The 27809-nt window shown below is 41.5% G+C and overlaps 1 protein-coding gene across 1 annotated transcript; it reads right to left on the bottom strand.

Moving 5' to 3' along the window:
* Positions 1–27145, bottom strand: NELFA (negative elongation factor complex member A). Its single transcript, XM_030947425.1, has 11 exons — positions 26538–27145; positions 19325–19496; positions 18065–18226; positions 17077–17166; positions 15106–15236; positions 14866–14935; positions 13924–14012; positions 12641–12752; positions 10216–10472; positions 9128–9227; positions 1–7624 (listed from the first exon to the last, which is right to left on the bottom strand). Exons 1-11 carry the CDS (start codon positions 26787–26789, stop codon positions 7440–7442), a joined length of 1620 nt encoding a protein of 539 aa, XP_030803285.1. The 5' UTR covers positions 26790–27145; the 3' UTR covers positions 1–7439.
* Positions 27146–27809: the final 664 nt, after the last annotated feature.

Below are 27809 nucleotides of genomic sequence, written 5' to 3' on the forward strand. Positions count from 1 at the left end.
TAGAAAATCTAAATTTTTTATTATACATACTGTATTACACTGAAAATACGTACCCAAAGACAGCATATTTTGAATTTACATCTGTACAAAAAAAAAACCAAACAAAAACCAATAGAAAACATATGGGCTATGCTATAGATGTGACATTTTACAAAATGACAGTTTTTGTTAAAGGCACCAGATTCCCAGAGGGCTCTGGCTTAACATTTTTTAGTCTCTTTTTTTTTTCCAGTCAGACCTTACTATGAAAATGTGATTCACTCTTTAACTGCATGATGCCAAAGTCTCAAGATTCTTTTATCTAGACAAGTGGTCTGCACTTGGACACAACTTAGTGAGAGAAGTGATCAATTCCACATGGAGATATCAAGCAATTACCAAAGGCTCCTCCCCACTGTATCCAGGATCCTATGGTACTGAACTGAAAGATTAAATGGCAAAGCCAGCACTGAAAATCAGGTTAACCCACAAAATACCAGCCCAATACTAGAGTGTTAACTGTACTAAGCCTAGACAGGTTTGTATGGAGACAACTACAAAGCATTAGAGTAGCAAAAGAATGAACAGAAAGATGGAATCTGTGATCTCAGCATCGTTCTTGGGCTCCCTTTCTTCGTTACACTCATTTCACTCTTTCTGGTCCTCACAGCACACATGAAAGGAAATGGAGCCTTCAGAAACCTAGCACTTCACCATAGGACAAGTTGTTGAAGAACCCTGGGTAAGATGAATGTGCTCTTTCTCCCCTAAAAAAAAGCCTGGACAGGACAGGGAAATCACAAGCCACTTTCATTGATTCTTTCTGCAGTATTTCATACTCAAATCAAAAAACCTAATTCATATCATGCCTAGGCTTGCACAGACAGGAGCTTCTCTACAAGCAAGGGCAAGAGAGAATGGGACATCCCCCTTGATGAGGTGCAGCTCAAGCCCAAAGTTCTTAAGTTTGGGCTTGCTATTTCCTAAAACTTCATGCTTGGATAAAGGCTTGAGGAAAGGAGAAAAGCAAAGCTTTAAGAAAACTCTGAATTACTTCTCTGGTCAACTCAGCAAATCTGCAAGTCATTCTAGAGTAAAGAAATGCTTTTGTTTAACCTTACAGCACACACTGAGCCTCACTGAATAGCTTCCCATCCAAGTGACTGAGTATTCAAGACAGAAAACATCAAGTTCCAAGGCCAGATTTTGTTCTGTATGTAACAATTCCAATATACTGGAATTTCAATATTGAAGTTTCCCTTTCTGATTTGTCTGGCATTATTCCTACTTCCAGAACACAGATTTGCTGATTTAATTTGCTGAACCAAAGAACTCCATGTAGTTTTACTTCTCACTGTATCACTTTAACAACGTTGCAGAAACTTCCCCTTCTTTAGGCATTTAAACACTTTATAGATTCACAGATCGAGTTGAAGTAATCCTCTGGTATTGAGGGTCATAGAGTGACTTTAAAAAAATTTGCAGTGTTAAATTGTCTCATCCTAATGAGTTTATGGAATTAAAAATATACTACAGTTCTACTTAAAATTTCCATTTATTGCCTATGACTGACTTTAGACAAACAGGCCTGGAGACCAACTGCATTATGCAGCAATTACAAACAGCAGCATGGTTAAGCTTCCTACATACTACTGCACTCAAACGACTCCACTGCATTCTAGAAGGGCTTCTTGAAGAGCAGAGGGACAGCTGTCTCCTCCCAAAGCACAGCTCTGAAATGCAGGCTTCTGTGGCCCCAGGAGTGTAGTGAGGGACCACCATTAATCTCAAGCAAGCCAAAAGAGCCACCACACAGCAGCTCCTGACCACGATTGAACTGCACAGGTCTTGCAACAAGAGTTTACCGTGACAGTACATGAGCCTCAATCCAGCCAATTTTCTAAATAATCATTCTTAATAACTGTTATCTGATACTTGCAGCTCATCTAGCAAGCAGGAACAGTTAAGGCAGAAGTATCATATACATGTACAGAAAACTGGTCATCACAAGGAAACTTCAAAATCTGAATGCAGACAACAAAAGGAATGTCACTTTTCTTTAAACCTTTCTTCTAAAAGATGAATACTTTCATATCCTATCATTAGCCCTCAGTGTGTAACACTCTAAAACCAAATAAGTTATAACCATAACACATTCTACTAAACTCCTAAAAACTAAAACTCACTACTCACCCTCACTTGTCAAGCTGTTTAAAAAGAAAAGTTGGAATCAAAATTGCAATCTATGTTGTTTCTGAAATGGGCAATTCTGGGGAGGACAGCCCCATGTGGCAGTTATATGTAACTTTCACACTAAAACATGTGCAACACTCTGTAACAGCAGCAGCTACCATCAAACACCCTGCCTGTTACAGGAGCTAGAACATTCTGTGTATTTGCTTAAATAAAGTTAAGAAATCTATAGTTTTGGTCACATGTTAAAACACTCTAGAATACAGGGCATTTTAAAAAACGTTGTTTATACTTGCCCTGTCCTGTTGGGTAGTTGATTGAAAAACAAAGATTAAAATGCAATAAAAATTCCCCAATAAAAAAAAATTCTAATCAAACATCTAAATTTCTTCATTAGTATACAAGTGTACTATGGGATTTGGTCTGCTTTTTTTCAGAAAAAAGGAACAAAATAAAAAGCCTCACTTAGTCCTAAAAGTTCCACTTCAACATGAATCTTTAAGTCAGCCCAAGGTATCTCCTCAACACATCACCACTCTGCTACTCATCTTTGTATTTCTTCCTCCTAAGCAGCATTCCCAACCAAGCACAGCTCCACACACAAGTACTGGCAGAAACCAGACACTGAATTCAAGACTCCCACACATGATGAAGCTCAGTCTCCCAAGAAGGAATCCTGACTAATGTACATAAATCCTCTCAGTAAATGCCAGCTTTGCTTGTAGCATTAAAGCCAGATTACACCAGGGGTATGAACACAGTTATAAAGATAAAAATGTGCTTCTACTAGCAGGGGACAAGTACAAGGCACATTTATATGCCAGTATAATTGTGGTCACATTAGCAATTATACTGATAAAATTACATTGGTAAGAACCACAGCTACAGTCATTAAAACTTTTCGGGTCAGGGTTTGGCAATCAAGCAGCTTTTGACTGCTCAACCAAACATACATTAATAGTGCCTCAAGGCAACAAAACTACTTCTACTCAGATGTGTCTCAACCATTTCTAGGGCAATTTTTAAATTAAGCTCCAGTTGGTTTTGAGATGTATTTGTTTCCCTTCCTCCAGGTTAAGTTATGCTGTGCAAAGGGCTTGTTATGTAAGAGCTATGGATCAACTTCTACCCCAAGACTCCTATGGCAAGAAACTATCACTTCCAGGCAGCAACAAGCCACAGTTATTTTTATCATTTTGATGGGTTTTTTCTTCAGAAAGTTATGATACTCATAATAACTAAATAAAGTTATAATGAGTATTATAATATTTTCTCATAATAAAGAGATAAATAAATAAAGATTAACTCATGCTGGGCGTGTGCATTGACAATATAGAGAGTTAACAAGATGTAGGATATGGGGTAATAATTATTAAAGGGGTTTAAGGCTGATGCTCCCCAGAGGCCCCATGGGAAAGGCACCACAGCTGCAGGCTGGAGGGGGCAGTCAGGAGGGAGGAGAGTGTCACTGAGTGACAGCTGGGAGCGAGATTGTGATTGGCTGGAGGAACACACAGCAAGATTGTGATTGGCTGGAGGAACGCTGGACAGCGTAAGAGCAGGAAGCTGATTGGATGACAGGACAGGTGGACAGCAGCACGGCAGCTGAGTCAGCCAATGGGTGCCTTCTTTCTGTTCTGTTAGGTCTCAATTTGGTTTCAGTTATGTCAGGTTGAGATTAAAGGTTTACAAAAATGTGATTTCTACAATAAAGCAATCTCCTTTGGATGCATAAGGGGGTCCATGTCACTTTGTTCCCACTGCTGGTGGTCCAAACAGGGACCTATAAAGGGGGCTTAGGGTGTGCAGTGGACTCTGGTAGCAGCTCCCACTAGGTCAAGGAACCAGCCAGGCAGATTCCAGGAAGAGTTTGGGGAGGAACTCGGGAGTTTAAAGTGTGTGCACCTCACCGGGAGGGTGAGGAGACCAGTGGGAGAAAGTATGGGAGGTGGAATATCAGGGGAACAAAGCAGGAGCTTGGGCCAGGTCAGGTTGCTCCTACACCAGCAATTTATTAATATGGCTGATGTGAAACTAAGCACCCTGCTGGACTGGATGTCTAATCAAGTTACAGATTTTACCTTTAGTGGGTCCCTTTGATCAGAAACCTGCAAGCAATAGGGCAGAGACTTTTTGATATCACCAGGGTCGGTGATGCCGAAGCTTGCGGGCACCTCACTACATGGGGGACAATCATGGCAGCCATTAAAGGAAGTCACACAAATGTCAGCCATTACGCCGCTTCACAAGTTCATTCCCCCAAACCCATACTACAACCCCAAGATGGACCCAAACCCCACTGAATTCCCTCATCCCAAGACTAACCCGAGCCCCACAGAGCTGTCTCACCCCACTAAAACTCCCTGCGTGCTGGCCCCTTTGGCATGGAACTCCCACATCACGCGCGGGTGGCAACTCACTCCCTGCCCAAGATGGCGGTGCAGCAGTCCAGCGCTGGCAGCAATGCTGGGAAGCCACCATGAAGGAGGGTGACTTGGTGGTCATTGCAGCCTGCCCAGTAATACATGCACTGAACCAACACCCAGAGTACCAAGAGCTGGACTGTAAAGTAAAGAACTGAGGGCGCTAGTAAAAGAAAGTGGCGTATTCTCCCATCGCGCCCTATCTACCTCGAATCTATCAGTACTGCATACATCCTCACACGCCAAGACTGGAAAAGCACAAGGAAAATGATTCTAACAGTGATGCAGTTTTCAGTCTGGCTGATTACTGAGCTGTGTACAGCCCAGGGGGAAGTGCTGCAGGACAGAAATGCACCAGTCGCCATTGGGCTGCTGACCACAGAGGGTCCCTTTGCAGTCCCTGCAGCGCAGGCAGCCTACCCGTGTGATGTATGTGATATCATCACTCACCTAGCCCTGCAGCAACTCCCAGGGATGGGTATCAACTCTAATATGTCTTTTGCTGACATTTTACAAGGTCCAGCAGAGTTGTTTGTGCAGCTCCTGGACAGACTGCATGCCAAGCTCTCCTGGCAAGTCAACGATGATGAGGCCAGAATACAGAATAACTCTGGCCTTATTCTGTTGCAGCAGCTTCCATTTACAAATGCGAACAAAGACTGGAGAAAAGCACTGCTCACTGTTCGTACCCTATGTACTTGTGATATAGCAGATATGGTTAGAGCATGCCAAAATGTGGGAATTACTGCTCATAGTATTAACTCTCTGGCAGTGGCTTGAGCCGCACACTTCCAGGTTTTGGACACACATCTGGGGGCCCTGGCTGGGTGGGAGTCAGGATGGGCCTGGTGGCCACGTTGACAGCACTCAGCTTGCTGCAGGCCAGCGACAGGCACATCAGGGACTGCCAGCCCATCAAGTATGGCAATGTCACACAGGAAGTGTGGCCCAGCAACACCAGCACAGCCAGCGCAGTGGCTGTCACCAGAACACTTGTCTCGTACATCCACCTAGAAGCAGCAGTCAGGGCACAGGGCCACCAGAAGCAGAGGCAACCAGGGGGTGCAGACCACACTGTTCTGGGGCACAGGGCTGCCAGCAGTGAGCAGGTGGCTCCCCTGGCAGGGGCACTGCCATGCCGCCCTTACAGCGAGCCCCAGCATTGTTGCTGCAAGCCACCAGGACCTTGTACCTCTGCCTTGCCTCCTCAGAAAAACAAACCTGTATGGAGGCTGCAGGTTTGGCTGAGACAAAGAGACGTTTCCTTTGATAGTTTTGAATTGGTTTGTTTGTGATAAAAAGGTAAATGGTACTTTCAAAGGAGTTGTATATATATGTACATAGTTATAGGTATTTACAAGTTATTTATGACAAAGCCAGCTCTTCTGTGAGTTATTACTCAAGATTTCTTTCAAGGATATGATAGGAAAGCCTTCCCAGTCTAGGTCATAGCTCTGGCCAAGCTATGGCCTTGACTGGCAAGGAAAAGTACACTATCAAACCCAGGTGTTTCTGTACAAAAAAAAAAAAGACTCACTAGCTTTGCCAAAGCTAGACCACTTTCCTTTGAGGTAAACATGGAAGCCTTGTCCGGAAGAGACCTTCCAAGTCCTCATTGTGAAAAGAAGGCTCTTGGGAGATCCTGGGTGATAGCAAAGCATATAGGCAGTTGTGAACTTCACCTCTATGTTCCTACTAAATGTTACTACTCAAACCAGAGAAGCCTATGTTACAGTTTTTGAAAAGTGGTAATAGTTATTATTGTTGTCACAGTTACTAATGTCTTAGGAATTGTTTAGGTTTTTCCGAGTAGGTTTTCATTGCTTAATAAAAAAGAGGGGGGGAGATGTAGGATATGGGGTAATGATTATTACAGCGGTTAAGGCTTATGCTCTCCAGAAGGCCCCATGGGAAAGGCACAGCTGCAGGCTGGAGGGGTGGGAGTCGGCTGAGGGGTGAGAGGCAGTCAGGAGTGAGGAGAGAGTCAGTTGAGTGACTGCAGAGAGATTGTGACTGGCTGGAGGAAAGGTGGATAGCGTAAGAGCAGGAAGCTGATTGCATGATAGGACATGTGGACAGCAGCATGGCAGCTGAACCAGCCAATGGGTGCCTTCTTTCTGTTAAGTTCTGTTAGGTCTCAATTTGGTTTCAGTTATGTCAGGTTGAGATTAAAGGTTTAAAAAAATGTGATTTCTACAATAAAGCGATCTCCTTTGGATGCATAAGGGGGTCCATGCCATTTTGTTCCCACTGCTAAAACAAAGCTGCTCAATCTCATCCTATGACCCAAGCATAGACAAGCTAAACATACAGTGGGTACCTTTAGACACTGACATCTACCATCTGCAATAGTCATACTGTAGCTGAAATGCAAAATTATCAAGTACTGACCTGTGGTGCTTCAAACATCCATTCTTATGACAGAACTCATGTTGCCAAAGAAAATGTTTTTATAATAAAGATCTGTGCCCTCAGTTAACAGTAAACCGTGAGTGACTGCGCAGTAGTCTTCTCTTCTGGTACTTAGCAGTAAACTGCTCCCATCAGTAACCTTTCAGCTGTGATCTCCTTTTTCAGCATCCTGAACAAAAACACACCAACAATGTCCCCCCCTCCCCAGGATCATCTTTCCCTCTCCCAAGATTAATAAAAAAAGAAATGAAGTGAGTTTGACACCATCAAACACGTCTGTGTTCACTGAGCTCAGTTTGGTTGAAGAGCACAGCTTCTACTCTGGAGGGTAATAAGAAATGTACACATGAATGCCGTTTTGTACAGTTGACATACTCTATGAGCTGGTTGACTCTAAACTTGATTTGGTCCAGTCTGCTGCCGCTGCATCTCTTAGGAAACATTAGTTATAGGTTTGTACTTCTTGAATCTGGTCCATTCACCAGTAGCATAGTTCATTTCAAAGACTGTGTCAACCAACATAGTGGTGCTGCCCGTGCCATCTGCCTTTGGTAAATCTTCTGTATGTTCACTAAGTTTAATTTGGATGATGTCACCTTGCTCTTGGCAAGGATTCTCTGCAGAAACAAGGAGAGAAACACGTTATACATTTCAACAGTACATTAGTTTATACAACAGTATATTAGACAAGACAGGGGGCTCTTATGCTTAAAAAACCCCACAAAACACAAACAACAACTCTCAAACCCAAAGCTGAGCAAACCAGACAAAGATTTTCCTCACTCCATACTCCTGAGACCAAGTTTTAAAAATAACAAAAGCAGACCCCAAAAGACAAAGCTCAAGGCTAATATCATTGGAAGAACAATAAAAGAGGGAGTAAAGCCTGTCAGTGTCATTTCTCTCTACCTCAAGAGTCAGAAGAGAAGATTATAATTTAAATGGAGTTGGTAAACAAACTACCAGAGTTACTTTACTTGGGAGACATTTTGTAGTTAAATGTCTCAAGAATTTTTAGCTGTTAAGGAAGCCCAAAAAGCTTCACTGAAACCGTTTGTCCCAGACTCAGGTCCGTGACAGAAGTTTTAAATGTTACACTTCAAGGTACTGCAATGATGCTCAAGAATATCAGTTGGCAGTAATTTATCCAACCTTCAGAAGGTGCTGGCATTACTACTAAAGGAATTCATGTTAATATTTACTTTACTATATATGTATATGTGAATCTATATCACGCACACTTCCAAAATAATATTTTACCTTGCATTAGAAAAGGCTGTCTGTGTAGATATTAAAGTACAGCCTCCTAGTGCAATTTGAAGTAGCACTGAAAACACCATCATTTATGCAAGATGCACCAAACTTAAAGCTCAGGGATCACCACAGTAACTCTGCTCTGGTCATTCTCACCAGTGTATTGCATTACTCCAAATGCATGAGCCACACTTAGGCTGCAGGACTCTGGTGGTAAGAGCCCACAAATACCAAATTAGAAACCCGAGCTAGTGCAGATAATGGAGTTCACTTAAGGACTCTTGAGCCCCTTCTCATCTTACATCCAATAATCTTCTAGGTAAAACAGCTTTGGTCTATCAAGGCCAATACATAACAGGATCTAGCTATGAGACAGCTTATCTCTCTGCGATTCACAGCACCAGTTGTTATCTAAAGTCTCTGAGATAACAGTTGCCAGTTTCTAAAGCAAGGAATTAGCAAAGAGGTTCTGTACTAACCAACTGGTACATCAACTGGCCACAAAAGAATTTACATTCATTGGTCCTCTAGGCAGAGCAGGAGCACCCAACAACTTTGTTCACAGCTTACCAGCTGCCTTGTTTCTCTTCAACCCTAAGCCCTGATTCTACAGTGAGTTCAGTTAAATTGTGGTCAGCAGCTTTTCTGACAGACCAGTTGACTTAGTGGAAATGGACCCTAAAGAACCATTTCCAGGTAGTTAGAACTATAACTCATCAAAGTATATAGAGTCCAGTGTAAAGCAAAGAGTCCAACACATACAGACAAAGCTAAAGCAATGCACACTTATATGCACATTTAGAAATGCTGAGCTGTATTTCAGATTTGTGTATTCAGAAGCAAGCTAAATTAGTATCAATACATGCCTCTGGATCCTGCCATGAATCCAAGTATAAGAGCCTTTTCTGGCCTTGTAACTTTGTTTGCAGTCTTGAACATTTCCTGTGCAGCATACATTTGCTCCCTCTGTAATAGACACAATAAACGTCAATTCAGCTGAAAAAAACTCTGCCAACAGGGACCACTTTAATACCCACAGATAAGCATAAAAAAACATGGCAAAGGTTTGTAGGACCTAGGAAAAGTTAACAAAAAAGGCATCCTAACCTTAAGGTTTCCCCTCTGTAATACTTACACCTAACATGCACAGCAGTGACAATTGAACTCTGGACATTAAAAAAAACACCCCACCTTCAAATAGTTACAGAAACATGCGAGAGGCTTAACATTTATGTTACCCATTTTGTGTCCTTCATGACATTAGGGAAAAAAGAAAATAATCCAATGCTTTCTCTACAATCCAACAAACCCAGGCTTACAATAATTTCAGAGGATTTCTTTTCCTTTAATAAATGTAGTAGAGATACTGAAAAGAAGAAGTCACCCAGCTTGCTAAAGTTCAGATCTTGCAAGCCAGGCTTACAAGATGTGCTTAGCAAAGTCTTACGCACATAATACATATCAAACCTTATGCACCAGGAATAAGAAGCTTCATGAGATATCCCCACTCTCAGGCTTTGAAAAATGTGTAATGGTGGGATGAGGTGGATCAGAAATAAAATCTTTTACCTTAAAATAATCTATTTATGTATTTTCTCCTACTACAGCTATGTCAGGACAATTTTAAGCAATTTATATTATGTGCAATTGGCTGGGCAATTTCTGCTGGAAATTGCCAACCTTTCCCCCAAAATTCTTTATAATGAGCAATTATTTTACATAACAAACAGCATTAAGTAATGACATCTTACTGCAACATTAACACTGCACAACTAAAAATGTTGTGAATAGCATTAAGACAGAAATGCTAAACCACAAAGTATTTTTGTAATCTTTGGTTATAAAAAAAGCAGCTTCAACCACTCCATAATCCAAAGGCCAAGAAATGCCAACATATAAACGAGATCCAATCCACATCAAAACCATCAGTCAAAAAGAATCTGTTTTTACTTACTGTGAGAGAGAGGCTTTTCTTCGGTGGTGGCTGTTGCTGAGTTTGGGGGGCCACTTGTGGTGCCTGTGCCGCAGGGGAGATGGCAGGAGGTGTGGTGGGCGTTAGGGGTGAGGTAGGTGTAGCTGCAGGGGGATTAGAGTTGCTGTTGTACATGGGTGTTCTTTGTTTGAACTGTGCAGGAAGAGTTGTAGTAGCATTTGGAGCAGCAGGCTCTTCAGTCTGTCTGTTGGTCTGCAAGGCCTCTCGTGCAGAGCCAGCTGCAAAAAACAGTCAGGATAGTTAAAACATTATTATCCACAAATAGGGATTAGCATCACCAGTGGCCTTTAAAGAAAGCTAAAATCTCTGATGATTCCATTTTAGCACCACGATTCAATATGCTCTCTAATATCCATATGAAAAAGCTGAGAGCTAATGCTCTTTCCATTCAATTATCTTTAGAAATCATTAGATAACAGAGTAACTAGCTGTTCCATATGGATATGCTATACTTAGCATCAAATTTGATGTTTAATCAATATCCAATTTATTAAACTGAAACTGCAATACTTACTCTTCAGTTTATATAGCTGTAACAACTGTACTCTGATCCTACCAGGATTGTTGCTGTACTATTACAAAGACGAAGTCAAAAATTATTTCATCAGTTTTTACCTAATGTAGCAGCAGCTTTCAAAGGAAATGCCATTAAGATACTGAAAATACAAATATACTTTAACAGATGTCAGAATTAATTGCAGTTTTCACAAATCACTTGTTACTTAAACACTAAACTCCTAGAAGTTAAAACCCCACAAGGCTTAACTGTTCTTTCTCAAAGCTGATCCATTCACCTGCAATATGGAAGTTAAACTATTCCAAACCTGGCTGCAGTTGGAGGCAGCTCATGAAATCACAGCAGCTTGACCACACAAGTTACCATCTGTGCAGCCAGTGGTGATTACCTAGTGGACACTCTATCTATGTTCTTTTGCAGCTCTTGGACACAGGCTGGAGCACCCTTAACAAACCTCATGAGCTGACCTGTTTACATGTGTTCACAGAAGATCACAGGCAGATACAGATCAGAGCTACATTGATGCCCCTTACAGCAGATTTTAGAAAATGAGACATCTATGGCTCTCCACCTTGACACAGACACAGCAATGGTTTTAGCAATACTGGTATTTTTCAGTAGATGTGGAACAATTGAGAGGATAAACATTTGCAGTATGAGTTATTCCTTATTCTTTTACAAGTTTCATTACTGGCTTTGTCTCTTGTCAAAATAACTGACTTTCATAAAGTAATGTCTTAATTATGCAACCTCAGATTATGTGAGGCCAAATCTGTCAATCTTCTGTCTGCATCCTATATCAAGCAAACAGTATGTTTTATGTTCCTGGTCCCTAAGAAAAGCCAAATACTCCATACTCCTAAAGGAAAGAGTACATAATAGAGAATTTTTAACTAATCTTTTCCTGCTGCTGAACACAATACCAACACTCTGGAAAATAGTACTACAGCTGCTGACACACTGCTGTGTTCTTGGCTGCATTCCTTCTGGAGATGCCAATTTTCTGCCAGAGAAAGATGTGCATAGACCTTCAGAGAGATTCTGAACTGTTTTGAGGCCAAATGAAATGACTGGGTCTTGCATCTATGCCATTTTCTATGGTGCCCAAAATGCCAGAGCTCACAAGTAAAAATAATATATTAAACTGAAATGTTGGTTCTCTGTTAATGGACAGAGCTGGTAATGAATCCCAGCCATGCACATCTTTTAGCATAAACTGATACATTCTTTTAAAGACTTCACACACAGCAGGGAAGGAAAAATAAAATCAAGCTGGTTAAAATAAAACTGTAGGAAAAAAGGACTTCTACAAACTATTTTTTACTATTGGCAATTTTCTAGAATTGAAAATAACAGCACTTTTCAAAATATGCAGTAGGTCAGCTATTATCTTTGTTATACAAAGGTAGAAGAAAAATGGATGGCTTAATCCCAAACTGTGTGAAAGGTAATATGCACTTGGCTCTAGAAATAAAACTGACTTCTGAAAGCAACTGTTTTGTATGTGCTAGCATGTGTGTGCATGGAATATATACTTCAGACTTATACTGATTACTCTTTGGGGATAGCAAAAGGTGGATTTTCTATTACTGTGTAAGAAAAAAATCAGGAAATTGTTTCACTTACTTGACTTAGCTAGCAGTCACTCTAAAAATTTAGAGCCAACAATTACTTTCTTTACTTAGGTTAAATGATATGTCTGGTTTCCCCAGACTCAAAGGCTGGAGTCTTGCAACGGATTTTATATTGCTAAGGTGGAGTTTCACTCAAGTTGAGGGACAGTAGGTTTGTAAACAAAAGAGTAGGCAGGCAGTAAAACTGTACAGAGTTGCAGTCATCAGGTCCCAAGAGCAAAGAAGCGTCTGTTACCTGGCTGTGTTTCAGAGCTTGGAATATAGGAGGAAGACGGCACCACACTGGGGGTAGCAGGTAAATAACTCGTAGAAGGTAGTGCAGGCTCATTGTTCAACGAGCCAAGTTTCTACAGAACAGAAAAGAAAATATTAAAGCCACACTGCAAGTATTCATGGGCTGTTTCTGCATTTTAAATACAACTTCAACATTAGTTTTACTAAGATATTCCTTTTGGGAACTTAACTGCAGACTTCTCTTTCAGGAGCCCTACCTAACAACCTGTTCAACACTGACTTTCTACTTTGAAGAAGTATACATACATCAGATATTCGTGCAGATGGCGCTCTGTGAAGAACTGCACTCTAGGACTAAGTGATCTGCCAGAGGAAACATGCTCTTCACCACTAGCAAGCAGAACCACGTTCATCCATGGGCATAAGGCCTACTAGGCTATCATGCAGGAGAACACAAAGGCCTCTGGGACACAGGCAAGCACAAGGCAGCAGTAACAGCAAAGGCAAAAACGCCATTCCCACTGTAACAGGCAGCCAACACCAACATGACTGATGCCATCTAGGATGATGAGGCTACAGAAAAAGCCTCATTTTGTACTTAATTATACATGATACTGCATACACAGCATAAAAACAGCAGCATGGTTGATGATTTCACTGCCTGATCCAGCCTTTGAACATAAGGGGGTGAGAAAGGAAAGAAGTTTTGGGGGGAGTAAGTCTAACAGATGAATCATTTAAGGTAGCCCTATCTATATAAAACATGGACATTCTGTAAAATGTGGAACTTGCTAAAACAAAGATTCTCTTAGCACTCTGCAGAAAGAGAGGCAATGACCTTCACTGCTGACTCTGGCCTACCACAATCTGCCTGTATGTTGGCCTTGGCTTGTCACACATGCCCAGCAGTTTCTCACTCAGAAGTAAGGGCAGAACATAACATTCTTGTAAAACCTACATCCTTACTGAGGACACAAAGCTACACTGTAGTTTCTAATATGCTGTATCTGAAATAGGAGGAAAAAGGCCTACACATGACAGGTTCTTCCTCTCCCTGATTGAAAAACTTCTAGCAAGAGGTTTGCTTTTTCTTAGGTGAAAATATAATGGAATTTTGAAAAAGTTATGCAGAAATTTTTACATAAAGAGACATGTTTCAACAAATGAGTAAAATACCATTACAGTGTTTACGTGGTTTAGAATAGCACATGTCAGGAGTATTTTTCTTTTTTTTTTTTTTTTTGACTGGTTGGTTTTTGTTTGATTGATTTTGCTTGGTTTTACCTGTGTAGATACAAGGCCAGCAGCATAATCTGGGGTAGCATTTTCTACTACTGTTTCTTCTTTGGCTTGCTTTTCCACAACTTCTGCATCTATTGCATAAAAATACAAGTGAGTCAAAACAATTTTTCAGAAATATTGAATATACTTTTTAAACAAAGATATAAAAATTCATTTCTCAAAGTATGCTAAAACATGCTTGAAGAGCTATATGCTGAAATAGACACAGTAATCTCCAAACACAGTTTTATAATGAACCCAATAATGAACTGAACAACACTGTACAGGATACAAGAACAGAGTAATCTGATACTAGAAAGCATGAAAGCCCAAGCAACATTTTAATTGCAATTATGGTTTTCTTCTGAGGTGGTATTCTGTTTTTGTAACAAACACAAAAAAATTGTTTTAGGACAAATATGCTGCATAGTGCATCTTCTTGATATGGTTAAGTAGGGCACAACCCTGTCACTTGCCTTAAAAGCAGTGTATCAGATATTATTTGCTTGCTAAGATCTCTCAGTCAAAATATTGGAAAGTGCTATAAATTTTTTCAACATTACTTACACCTAATTTACATTGCCATACAGCCAGCAGAAGTGAGCTGATGAAAACAACTCAAAAATGCCAGTACTGAAGCCACTCACACATCTATGGGTTGCCCAAAGCAAAACTGATTAGCTCAATCCTTTCACATGATTGAGTTCTATTACCTAGGCCAAGGCAATATGAGTAGGTGCACTGAAACAAATGAAAATCCTCCTTTAAAACCTATTTCAGTCAGGGGTTTACTTCATTCACAAGTACTGGTTGGTATCACATCCCCTAATTTTTTAAGTTTAGCTCAGGCTAAGCTTTAGCAAATTAAGAACAAAATGGTACTACAAATCTTGATCCTATCTGCAGGTGTACTGACAGCCTTAGTAAGTAGAATGCTGTACCAACCTAATGTCTTTCTTCTTCTCTTTGCTTCACGGCCAGCACCTACCATATCCAGCTCAGAGATATCTAGAAGCTAAAAAGAAAGACCACAAAGAATTTAATAATCATTATTAAATGCATGTAGTTTATCTCTAAATATCATCCTCAGGTTTTTTCCCTTTAATGTATTGATTCAAAGCAGCAGCAGAAATTCACTTTAGGTGAGAGAAGAGACCTGAGCAGACAAACAAGGAGTGCACCTACCTTCACTCCCCTTTCTTTGCGCAAAGGCGTTCTTGAAGGAGGAATAGGAGTTCTGTTTCCAGAAGGACTAAAAACACTGGGAGCTGAAGTACTCCTGAATGGAGCTTGTTTTGGTATTCCTTTGAGTGGTGCTTAGGGAAGAGCAAAGAAAGTAAAAACTGAAATATGTGTTTAACTGGTTATGAAAAATGCTTTAATGAGTTCTTCAGCTCCTCCCCTTCTTAATGCACACACAACCTGCCCTTTAAATTAAAATGTTTAAAATAAACATTAATATTATAATGTGGAATTAGCTATAACACTACATGTCCCTCAAAGGTCAGATTAGGTTTTACTTTTCAAAAAGGGAATAAGGGCCAATGTCTGACCAATGCTTGCAACCCCATTCTACATTAAGTAATCAAACAGGTGCACTGCTAACAAAGCCTACTTTTCCTATACACACAGCAGCTTTCCTTACCTATAAAAAATAAACTCTGAACATGTAAAACAGTATAGAAATAGATCTTATGAATCCAATTATTGCCAAAGTTGCTCTTTGATTTTCACAATCAAATTACTTGATAAAATTGTATTTAACCAAAAATCTTAGCCAAGCTTCTGCAGGGCTAAAGGCTTGTGATATATTGCAAAGGTAAATTAGTGCCTCACACAGGGGTGTGAAAATCTAGAGCTGCTGTTTGCACAAGGAGAAGGACCAGTCTGGGTCTATAGTGCAAACAGAAGACCTGCTGTCTCAATACTCAGAAGCATCAGCTACACCTGTAAGCACCTGTTTCCTCCCAACTCTGTGATGCTGCTCCTCTACCTCACACGTAATACTAGCACTAAACACAGCAATCTTTTAACTATTAAAAGATAAGGGATACATATACAGATCTATCAGGTCTTTGAGCTTCCTGACAATCTCATCATGCCCTGTAAGTTGAAGTTTGAGCTTAGAGACTCTGCATCCCTCTAAATGTTGTACTGAAAATGTTTTCACCATAGACAATGCTCTGACCTATGTGCCCTTTCAGCAGAGCAAACCTCAGCAGGTCCCCAACTCCTTTTCTAGAGGCCAACTGACTCTAAAGGCCAGGTTCTAAGAACTGGCTTTAGCAATTCAACAGCAACACAGAATGCCAAGAACTAACAGTCCTTTTCTATAATGGAAAATTTTTAGTTCAAATTACAACTAGACCTTTTGCATTTCCTGCATGAACACAAGGCCAAACTTCAGCCCTCAAAGCCACATCTTAAACAGCATTGTCACAGAGTACTTGATAATATTTCATAGTACTTCCAGCCACAACACCAAGGAATCACTCAAAGGTTCACACCTCAGCATCACTGGTGGCCGGGAACGTTATACCTGTGCAGTGACTTAAGAGCATGAAACTAATTTTAAACCCTCTTCTCACAACTTATTTGAAAAATTCAAATAAGTTTAGGAACTTCAGCAAACAGCTGAAATGCATTAATACAAAGCTGAAGGATCATTCTACAGGTTTGCCACCTGGAATTCACTGCTCAGCCTTGGTTGCAGAGCACACTGTCCCCTCTTCTTTCTCCAGACAGAATTATACAAACACAAGATAGTTTCAATCTACTTCACAGCATTTCAAAGAACACAGCAGACTACTGTGATCCACTCTGCTCTCTTTTGGAGCAACATGGCTTAGTCAGGAGTTATTCCTGGAGTGATGCAAATTAAATTCCTACCAAAGTCTATAGGCATGATGTAGCTGCATACACTTTAGAAGCATGGCAGATATACTTGCCATTTGAAAAACCCCACACACTGTTGTTCTTTCTGACAAGACATGTCAGAAATATTTAAGTATGAGGAGAGAGGGAGGCAGAAAGGGAGAAATCCTTTGCCTCAAAAAAAAATTTAAGCTTTTGTAAAAAAACAGAGGGTAATTTTATTTTTCATCAAGGCTACTTTATCAGGTTTTCTTTCTGAGAACTGATGAAAGTGAGCCATACTTGTTGTATCTATCTTCTTGACCAGGCCCCTGCCTTTGGCATGGAAAGGAACTCCTGCAGTCTTCTTGAGCTGCTGCGCAGTTTCTGTTGCTAAAAGGAAAAATTATTATTTAGTTATTACAGAACCTGTGCTGAAAATACACAACACAATGCTTCTTACATAAAATGTTATTAACTAATAGATAAAGAGATAGGAATACCAACAAAGAAGGAATTGTATTTTAATTAAAACCCAGGTAATTTATGTGAAGTAAATACAGTATTTGGAGAAAATGCAAAATCAGTATGACTGTGCAATGGACAAGGTGGCCTAAGCTAAAAGAAATAACCAGAAAAGGCAATTTACTCAGTAGAAATTTAAATAATTTTTAAAAGTTATATGACACATTATGAAAATTTACAAGCTTTGTATTTAACCAGACCAACTCAAGTTACATGCAAGAAAGCAGCAAGCTGCTGCAACAAAACAGCAGCTGCAGTAAACTATTTTAAGATCACTTAGTTCAACCAGCTACCAATACAAACATGTACACATATGCTGCCTTTTGTTAAGAGAAAACGCTCTTGGTTTTACACCCTATACAGCCACACTGAGTGAAAGAAAGCATTAATTAGCAGCCCTTGCTCTCTGCTCCAAAAGCACATGGCAAAATAAAACTGTCCTCATTTTACTTTTGCTTCAGGAGCTTTAACCAAAGGTGTCCTCAGTCAGACTGTTACATATACCAGGAGAGGACCTATCTGTGCTTTATGAAGCTACAGCTCATTGTATGCCTTGAAATCTGAACAGCATTTAAATCAATATTAGCATTTTAATGCAATCCTGTCTGGAATGACTTGCACCTGCTCTTCCACACATCAGTCCATCATCATCCAGGAAAGGTCTTGTAATAGAACATTTTAATGTGTATCCCAATTCTGGAGAATAAGACTGAATATAAATTGGCCTTTCGCCATTTAATTTCTACACAATCTTAATACTACTTACACTTCTGCAAGAGTTCAGCTCTGAGAGTGGCACTTTTAGGTTTCCTTTTCAGCTGGAAATGTTTCACTGGGGGAGTAAGTGGCCCAGCTAGTGTTGTCAAGGCATTTTTGTTTAAGTATTGGCATTCCAACGGCAACATAGCTGAAGTTTCACATTCACTTACTGCATAAAGAGTTAACACAGTACACAGGGGTGTTAGCACCTCTTTGACAGCTAATGACAAAACATTTTACAACTAGACTGTACAGGTGGTTTTAAATTTTAGATTACTTCTATAAACACCAAGAGTAATTTAACTCCAATTATTACACAATATATAACCACTTATTAGTATGTTTGCTTTTCCCATTAGCTTCATAAAAGCTTCCATTTTAATTATACCTAGTCAAATTATAGGTATCTTACACATGCTGCTATTGTCAAAAAACATAAAAAATATTGAATTCTCAGATTCCTTAAAAATTACACATGAAAACTAAACTACTGAATGAAAATCCAAATCACAAGTGTGGATAGACAAATGATCATTTGTTTATAGAAAGAAAACAAAGTGTTTCCACCTCCAAGTCATTTAATTATTGTTTTGCTGCAATCTCCAGCCCCGAGATTGCGTCTGTCCATGGATGCCTGAGGGCTTTTTCTAGACAATGTGCTAAAATAAACACACTGGAGTAGGAGTAGTTTTGCATCCATCGGTAGTTTTGCTGCTGTTTGAAGCAGCAACTGTGCATATTTTCAGCTGCTGGGCAATCTGTAGCTGCTTGGCCATCAGCAGCACAGCCCTTCCGAGATCAGCCTCCCTCCAGCACCGATCCCCTGCTGTCCAGACTCTTCCAGAGAGGCAGCCCCTGCCCAGGACAGTGGTGGTGCCTCCACACAAAACAGAGACTTGCTGTTGTCTTGGCTACTACAAATGTGAGACAGAGCAACATAGAAAAAGTCTTTACCGACTAAGCTGCAGCACAGCCTGTGGTACTAATGAATCCACACAACTTTTGTGCTGCCCTTCACACTCCAGGCAATAACTGACATTAAATTCTGATGATATGTGAAAAGAAAATTTAAGAAGCTACCATTCCTCAAATACCACCATTCCCAGTCCAGTAACATTCCAGGTCATGAACTGTGGTAGTCCAAAGACAAGACAGTGCTTGTTCTTGTATCTCTACTTTAAGACAGCAAGGCTGCCTGTGAAATGACAGGTTATTCCTACAACAAGGCACCACATTCCTGCAATTTTCACCAACAGAAAAGGCTTACCTTTCTCTCTAAGTTCTCCTAAAATATCTTGAACATTGGGATTCTGTTCTTCAAGATCAAGGTTAAGGGAGCCAGTATCTGGAAAGGATTTTAAAATATCAGCTACCATTAAGACCCAGGGGTCTGAATCCAAGGTAGCGAGCTGGATAATTTCAGTCAGTGCCCCTTTCATCTAACAAAAAAAGAAAAAGAAAATCAACCAATTGGAAACAGTTTTAAACAGGTTATAGTTGGATTAATTTAAAAAAGATACAAGCATGCACAATGTTTTACTACTGGGGAAGGAAGAGGGAGACTGTTTCCACACTGTTATACATTAACTCTAGAACCAAGCAAAGAATGAACCAAGGTAATTTTTAAAAACTGCTTTCAGCCAATCTAACACAAGTTTTTTGAGCTTTTGGCAGCTCAAAGCTTTGTTTAGCACTGGGCATTTTTAAAAGCAGCAGCCAAATTTTTACATTACTGTCTCCTTCTGTTTTACATTCATACTCCCTGTGGACCCACACCTTCTATTCAGTGATGGGAATATGCAAATACAACACAAGTTATTTAGGACCGCATCTAAATGAAGATGTGCCCCTTGCCAGCCTACAGCATAATTACACAAACAGATTGTATCTGCATCATAATTGTCTTCAAAATATTACTTAAGCTGAGGCCAAAATAACCTAATCAATACTGTATTGTTTGACAAAAATTACATATTATGGGAAGTAAACACAGCCCTCTTAACATGCCATGAGCAACAAGATTCTCCATCTACCCAAAGTTTCTACAGTCAGTAAAAAGTTATTTTTGAAAAATGCAAAAAAATAAACGAAGCAAATTTTAGGTTTCATTGTAACAGTATTTTTTTAATTACTGACCAACATGTCTGGCACTATGACATCAAAATCAAGGTGACTACAGTCAGGGGTTTACTTCATTAACAAGTAAGTATAAACCCCCAAAGACTGAACTTTCTTTTTTTCTAAGTAAATTTTCATGTAAGCATGACAGCACAAGCTTCAGTGAACTAAGATGTTTGAGATATTCTGTGTGTCTAACAAGCCACAAAACACAACAGCAAAATCACATAAAGTAGTTTACCATACTCTATCTGCATTGCATTAACACTGAAGAATGTACAAGCAAGTATAAGGAAATACATGAATTTTGATTTTTCACCACACACTGTGGCACACATAGCTTAGTTACAGTCATCATGTATCTGACACAGGAAGACAAGCAAGAGACTCATCTTCACCTTCATGCTGTTCTTTCCCTTTATTTAAAGCACTCTTATATGAAAAGATTTAATAGAATGAACTTACTCTTTGCATACAACTCAAAATAAAAGAAATAAAAGTTAAATTTCTGCTCCCCATTCCTCTCCCATCCACTTCTAAAGCTCAGAGGCAAACAAACATTGACATTTCTCAAGTCCTTTCATCTGCACAATGTTATTGCCCTCTCACTCTGGAAGGGTTTACAAGTCCACTCCAGAGCCAGTTTGTCCTTTACCCCCTGCATGTTTTAGGGCTCACACATTATGTGCTTGTGAAACAAACTGCATCAGTCCATCTGACCCAAAAGGAGCACCTCTGTAGCTTAAAGCTGGACCAGCTCCTCAGAGTGACTGACTGCAGCCACACAAACACCAGAACCACAAAGAGGGGAGCAGGAAGAACACACTACATGGGCCAGTTCCCATCTTAGCAGTGCCATTGATTTGCTTTGGATTAAACTGAGCACATAACCAGGAGCACACACTGTTTAATGTGCTGTCAAATTTAACCAACCTTACCCAGTGAAAAGAATCAATTTCTGAGGTTCCAGTCTTTGCTGGCTCTCTATTGCTCATTTATTCCTCAGTAAACATAACCCCACCAGAACCTCCACACGCTTGCCCACCTCTCTATTCTAACCCTAAACTCCTTAACAAAAGTCACTTCTACAGTGGATGAGAACGACTGTGAACACTATCAAAGAAAAGTCTTTTGTTCTTTCATCTGTCCTAAAGGAATCAAGGTACTGATTTACACAAAACACCTGGAAACCTAAAACATCCCAGAAGAGCTGATGAATTCATAACTTTTACAAGCTTTTCTGTGGATGCCACTAATGCAGGTAAGTGTACAGAATGTCATTTCTTTCATCAAAGCAAAGTCAGGCAGTAGCTAGAGGAAAAATGTCTCTTGCATCCTTACAATTTACCCTTCATATCTGCTTCACAAAACTACTATTTGTACCAAAAATTCACAGAGCCACATGCCCATACTATGAAAGTTCCTGTAGAACTCTGGTCTGGGCATGTTGCATCCCCTCTGCTCTCAGGGTTAAAGTTATGGCAGCCTATTTATGCCAAAACCCACTGCTTAACAAGCTTTTGGTTCCTTCAAGAAAGGAGCCCAGAAACAATTTGTTTGCCTAGCACGGGGCAAATAACATTATCACAAGGCCTCATGACAGAAAGAACGTGGTGAAATAACAGTCACTATCACACACAGGGAAGTAAAGCACACTAACAAGTACTGTGAGCTAACCAGAGACCTTGCCTAAATATGGCTTTGCATTTAACAAGCCTGGATTCGAGTTTTGACTCAGGTTTGCCTTCAAATGGCAATTTAAATACATGTTCCCATTTCACTGTTCAACTGGCAGCAAAAGAAACATTTCATTTATAGTTTGAGAATGCATGAAATGCAACTCATCAGGGAATGCTACATGTAGTTTTCCTGTTACTTTACAGGGCACAGCCATAATCCCTAATTCTTAATTGTCTATGATTGCAACACTGGGTCATTAAGACTCCCATCAGCTCCAACCAGCATCTTGTTAAGCATGAATGTCAAGATCTGATGTAACATGTTCCAGTGTCTTTCTCATCTAAAACTTAAGGATCTTAAGTATTTTTATCAGTTTGCTGGCACACAAGAAAAAGCGCAGGCCACGACTAGAAACATCTAGCAAGCAGGGATCAGGCAGGATGGGAAGTGTCTGGGAACACAGGCAGATTAATAATGGCTGTGCAGGAAGGACAAACAGGACTGTGGGAAGGTATTTAAAAGGAAGTGTTACAAGTAACACACAATGTGACAGTTCCAAGGTGACTACTTGCAAATATTTCAAATATTTATTTGCTTTGTATTCTGCCTAAATTAGCATGTATCATAATACTTTTAGACAACTGTATCAACAGTTGGCTAATAAACCAAATGAAGCTTTCATCTTTCTGAGGCTACAGGAAAAAAACAGTATTTAATAGGTAGCTACATTATCATTATAGAATGTTTTCATTAAACTAAAAGCATTGGATTGAAAACACAGTATTAATATTTACACAATACAGACCCAGGATGGGTCAATACCACTATTGGATGCGTTTTGCATTTTAATCATGAAAAAAAGCTGAAGTGGCCAAGAGAACTATTGTATTAAAATATCTCATTTTACATCACAGAATAATTATGAACTCTAAGTGCAGGCCAGAAAGGTGCACAGCAGCCTGTAAGCTCCCAATACAGAGGGAAATGCAAGTGTCATGTCCCCTCTTACTCCTTTGCACCCACACTCCACAATCCCCACTTCTCTGCAGAGATGGCTCGTGGTGCACATAAGCCAACACAAAGAAACAGTTTTGATTTCTACTGTAATAAACAGGCAGGTCCCTGCTGGGATAGGAATCTTCCTCTCAAGACAATTCAGAGAGCACAGAAGCACAGTCCTCGTTCCAGACTTGGTTGTAACCTCACAGTCTAATGCTGAACAAATAAATTAAACACTGTCATAAAAAGAAAGCTTGCACTTGCCATTGTGAATCAGGTTAACAAGAATATAATATGCAAAATAAACAGAAATAACAGTTCTGCCAAATTCACAACTGAAACTCTGGTCAGCACTACGGTGAGCTTTAGGCATCATTCCAAATAAGTGCAATTATCTAGAAAAAAATTAGCAGATGAAAAGCCATAAGATTCAAGAGTTTGCAAGTCCTTCCCAGAGCATTACAGTGGGAAAGGAATTTTTGATAACTGCCTACAAGACACAATTTAAAATGAAAATGAAAGTAAATTATTCTTATTAGTCAGCAGGAACAAACACGCAGTAATGAGGTTCACAGCATGATAAAAAATTAGTTTTATTACCTATCCCACAAGAGTATTATGAGGACTAAGTCACTTATATCTATACAGTATCTGGAGTGTTGAATGAAAAGATTATGAAAATTGAAAGATATTACATATGAGGATAAAATCACTTAAGTGAAGGACTGAGCTTTCAAGAGGGTTCACTGAAGATTCACTTGTCTAGACTGAAGCTTTCACAGAGATTTAGAAAGGACCAGAAGCAATTAAATCCCTTCTAAACCAAATACCACCAGTTTCCTTGATTCCCACATTGCTTTTTACTCAAATGTCTGCTCCCAAATGGTTTCTATGTTATTCTAAGCTTTCATGAAAATGCTACTACACAGAAAACAGAAAAAAAAATCTTTTGAAGAGAAAATAACTCAGTTGAATCTGTTATCTAGAGAGGGGAATATCTTTTAACATGTAACATACCCTGTAGCTGCTACTGAGATTCCCAAAGCTGTACAAAGCTGATGCAATACATTTTCCAATACAATTAAGCTTCCAAATGCCAGCTCGGTGCTTCTCGCACAGGATCGATACAGACTGGCACATGGCACAGGAAAGACATATGACTTTCCAAAGAGACTCATTCAGCACTCTCATAGTTCAGTTTAATCATTTTCAGACATGGGGGTGATTTTCAAGTGAGAAATTCACTTCCAGGCAGCTACAGCTACCCTGTCCAGGCAGGAAGGCACCGCTTCCAGCACTCCCCAGCACACAAGCAAAGGCTGCTGCAGAGATGTGCACAGCACAGCCACTCTGGGCACAGACATATTTATCTATTTTCTGGATATTCTGCGCAAGGTATTCCATGCCAATTCAAACACTGAAATTTTTGATACTAAGTTAGGTGACAAATCTGCACAAACAAAACTATCTTAGCAAACTAACCACAAATGATGAGCATCTGATATGACAACAGCCCTTTCTGTCAGCAGTTTGGTTACATCAGCTATTTTTGCCATCTATAAAAGGAAGCCTGTAATAATAATAGTAGGCCTACCAGCAATGTTAAGGGTTTTTGCCTCAGGGGTTTTTCTATTTTTAACCTTTTTTTAAGGCCCTTCTCCCAGTTTAAAGAAAAAAATCACATGTTCCTGAAACAATTAAAGATGCTAAGGGTAGATCTCAATCATCAGTTTACAATTAAGCTTATGATTGAATTCATGAACTCTACCAAACTGAAAAATCCCACAGTATTTTGTTACAGCAGGAACAAGAGCTTTACATTTGGAACACAACTGATCACTTTAAGTACACGGTAAAAGGCACACTGACTGGCTTTTCTCTACACTTTATCTCCACAGCTAACACAAGCACAGATCCAGGAAAGCTGCTGGCAGCTCTTCCTCAGGTTTGGTTTAAAACGTTGACCCAGTGAACACACTTGAAGCATTTCACCAAATTATTTCAGTTTGTTTGAATGCTGCTCCATCAAAGAGTTGCCACGAATGCCATTTATGAAGGTTCTTAAGCTCTTTCAAGCTTTTTTCAATCTAAAAACACCACTGATTTTTCTAAACACTGCAATACTAATTTCTTCCAGGCTACTTAGATTTTCACACTAAGGTCACAAGAATTTTGCAAACTCACAAGTTCACACGAGCTCCCATCCCCCTTTCTGGCCTAGATTATTTTGTTTGTCCAGAACATGACCCCATTTATCACACACAAAGGATGACAGCTTGTTCACTGGACAGGCACTAAACATGAATATCATGTTTTAAAAATCAGCATAAAAACGCTGAAATAGAATATTTTTTTAAAGTGACACCGGTGTAACACAGTGAAGAATCATACAGATATATATGGCAAGACAAACATTAAATGGTATATGGCAAGACTTACACTAAACTATTTCTTAAAGGTGACGCTTGCCCATTTTGAGCCTAGAACTGCACAAAAGCTGAGCATACAACAATCCCAGTTACATACCACACCCTGCCTGATATATATGTATATTTAGCTTAAGAAGCAGTTGTCTTAGCCAAGAAAGACTGGTGAAAGCACGGCTGAGGATACTTTACACAGGAAGGTGAAAACTAACTCCACACCACTTCCATGATTGTTACCAGGAAATACTACTTTACATGATGGAAGCAGGAGACAAATTTGTCCAGCCTGGCTGAACAAACCTAAGATTTCCAGACATTCTCCAGCTATTGCCCCAAACATCTGTAGCTGCCTACCGGCAAGAATAAACCAGGTGCAGATGAGGCACAGGCCAAGTGAAAAAGCCTGCAGAGCCAGCTCAGACTCGAGCCAGCCAGTTTATTAGCTGGGGTAGGACAACAGAGGAAAGCACCAGCTGCTCCCAGAAAGGTAAAGAGAGGCAAACAAAAAGCATGGCAATTTTCCCCAAATCAAGACCTGACGGCAGAAGGGTGGGGAAAAGCAGTGCTCAGTGCAGACCCCAGATCTTCTACTGCCAAAGTTTCAGCACTTGCTGCTGTCCTCCCATAAGCCGAGACGCTCGACTTGTGACACCTACACAGCCGCCAGTACTGTGGAAGGAGCGGAGGAAGCTGAACACACACACGGACCGCTCCTGAACGATCCTGCCTCTCCCCTAGCCGTGGCACAACCACTGCCTCAGAAAAGCCCTCTTCGCTAAAAGGCACCCAAAACACAGCCCTACAATGAGTCCCTGTAGGCCACACAATGGGTTTCATGTCCAAACTGCTTCCAAAAGCCTAGTGCCAAGCAGGGAATCCCCGGAGAGCAGGAAGAGGAGGAGCAGCAGCAAAGCTCCCACTCCACTCACTCCCTTATCGCGGGGAATCTCGGCGCTTTTCCTCACACCGAGGACCGAGTCGGGAGACCTTCTTGACTTATTGCTGCTCGTCCAAAGAAGGCTGCGGAGACCGGCCCCACCACAAGCCCCTGCCCTGAGGGGCTGCGGCCGCTCGGCTTCGCCCCGCGGGCAGCCCGGGGTCGGTCCCCCCTCCCCGCAGCCCCCGTGCGGAAAAAAAAGGGCGGGCGGGGGAGGTGGTGCTGGCACTGCCCCCCTTTCTCCCCTCACGCCATCTCCGACCTCTCCCCCTCACACACACGCGCGCCCCGCTTCGCTGCGACTCCCACCCGGCTCTCACCTCATCCACCGCCCGGCGGGGCAGGTGCAGCATCCCCAGGAGCAGCTTGAGCTTGACGGCCGAGGAAAGGCCGTGGAAACAGAGTCGGATGTTGTCGATGACCGAGGCCGTGAGCAGCGAGGCGATGCTCGGCGGTGCCCACAGCTCGTCCGTGGAGCCCAGTTTGTTGTGCAGCCACAGGCCGGTGTCGCTCTCCCGCATCGACGCCATCTTGGGAGCGGGGCGAAAAAAGAGGGGATTCTCGACGGGCATTTTATGAAGGCACCTAAAGGGAGGAAGGGAGGGGGTGAGGACCCCTGCGGGTCGCCGTCTTGTTCGTAAGCCAAAATGGCGGCGCCCAATGAGATTGCGCTTAGGAAGGCGGAGGCTATGCCGTAACCTAAAATGGCGGCGCCCAGGAGGTGAAATGCAATAAGGCGCTTCTCATCTCTCGGCCAAGTGCAAAATGGCGCCCGCCACAGCTCTTCGTCCGTACTGCAAGATGGCGCCGCCTCACTGTAGAGAAGCTCCTCTATCAGCCCCAACTCATTGTCCCTCACAGTTCGCCCTGACTCCTCCAGGGCAGAAATGGGAGGAGAGCCGCGAGCGGGCCGGCAGAGCTGGGGGCAGAGCTTCCTGCCCGAGGTGGGCTGGCCCGGGCGCCTCCCGGCGCGGCGCTTTCCGGGGCACCACGTCTGCTTCCCTCACAGCCCCAAGCCCCCTCGGGCGGGCGCGCCGCCCGCTCCCTCCCTCCGCGCCCGGCCCGTGTTCCCACCCAGCGCCGCTCCCTGGCGCTAATGCCGCATTAAAACGCTTTAATCCCGGGCCGCGGCTCCTTCGAGAGCTGCCCGCCCCGAGCAGCTCGGGCGAGGCGGAGAGCCCCGCCCGCGGTGCTGCCTCTGCCAGGGGCGCAGTGTCTCCTCCATGGTTGTGCCCGAGGTTGGCGCGCTGGGTGCCTCAGCCATGGCGGAGGTGATCTGAGGGGCCGTGGCACAGGGGGAGGGCGCGCAGAAACCCGCAGCGCCAACATCCGTGTTCCCTATGTATTCGGCTCGTGGTTATTAAAATGTGAAAAAAACGAATCAGTTGCCTAAATCCTGGAAGATTCAAGGGGCTTTCAAGCGCAGCATAAACGGTTCATTTTAGCGCGTCTCTGGTTGAAATACAAGTAGGGGAATTGTAGGAGTGCGGAGCAGATTCTGCTGATCTCTTTCTCCTACGTTTTTGAATGAAAACGTTTTCTTTACAACATTCCGCCTTTCAAAGTTGTTTACAACCTGATTTCTCTCGGAG

This window comes from Camarhynchus parvulus, chromosome 4 (genome assembly GCF_901933205.1).
Source record: "Camarhynchus parvulus chromosome 4, STF_HiC, whole genome shotgun sequence".
NCBI lineage: Eukaryota > Metazoa > Chordata > Aves > Passeriformes > Thraupidae > Camarhynchus > Camarhynchus parvulus.

Excerpts from the sequence above, each read along its gene's own strand:
- NELFA (XM_030947425.1), bottom strand. The coding sequence starts at position 26,789 with ATGCCCGTCGAGAATCCCCTCTTTTTTCGCCCCGCTCCCAAGATGGCG. Across the intron at positions 15,237-17,076 it reads CAAGAAGATAGATACAACAA|CACCACTCAAAGGAATACCA; the intron begins GTATGGCTCACT and ends CTCTTCCCTAAG. Across the intron at positions 14,936-15,105 it reads GCAAAGAAAGGGGAGTGAAG|CTTCTAGATATCTCTGAGCT; the intron begins GTAGGTGCACTC and ends CTTTCTTTTTAG.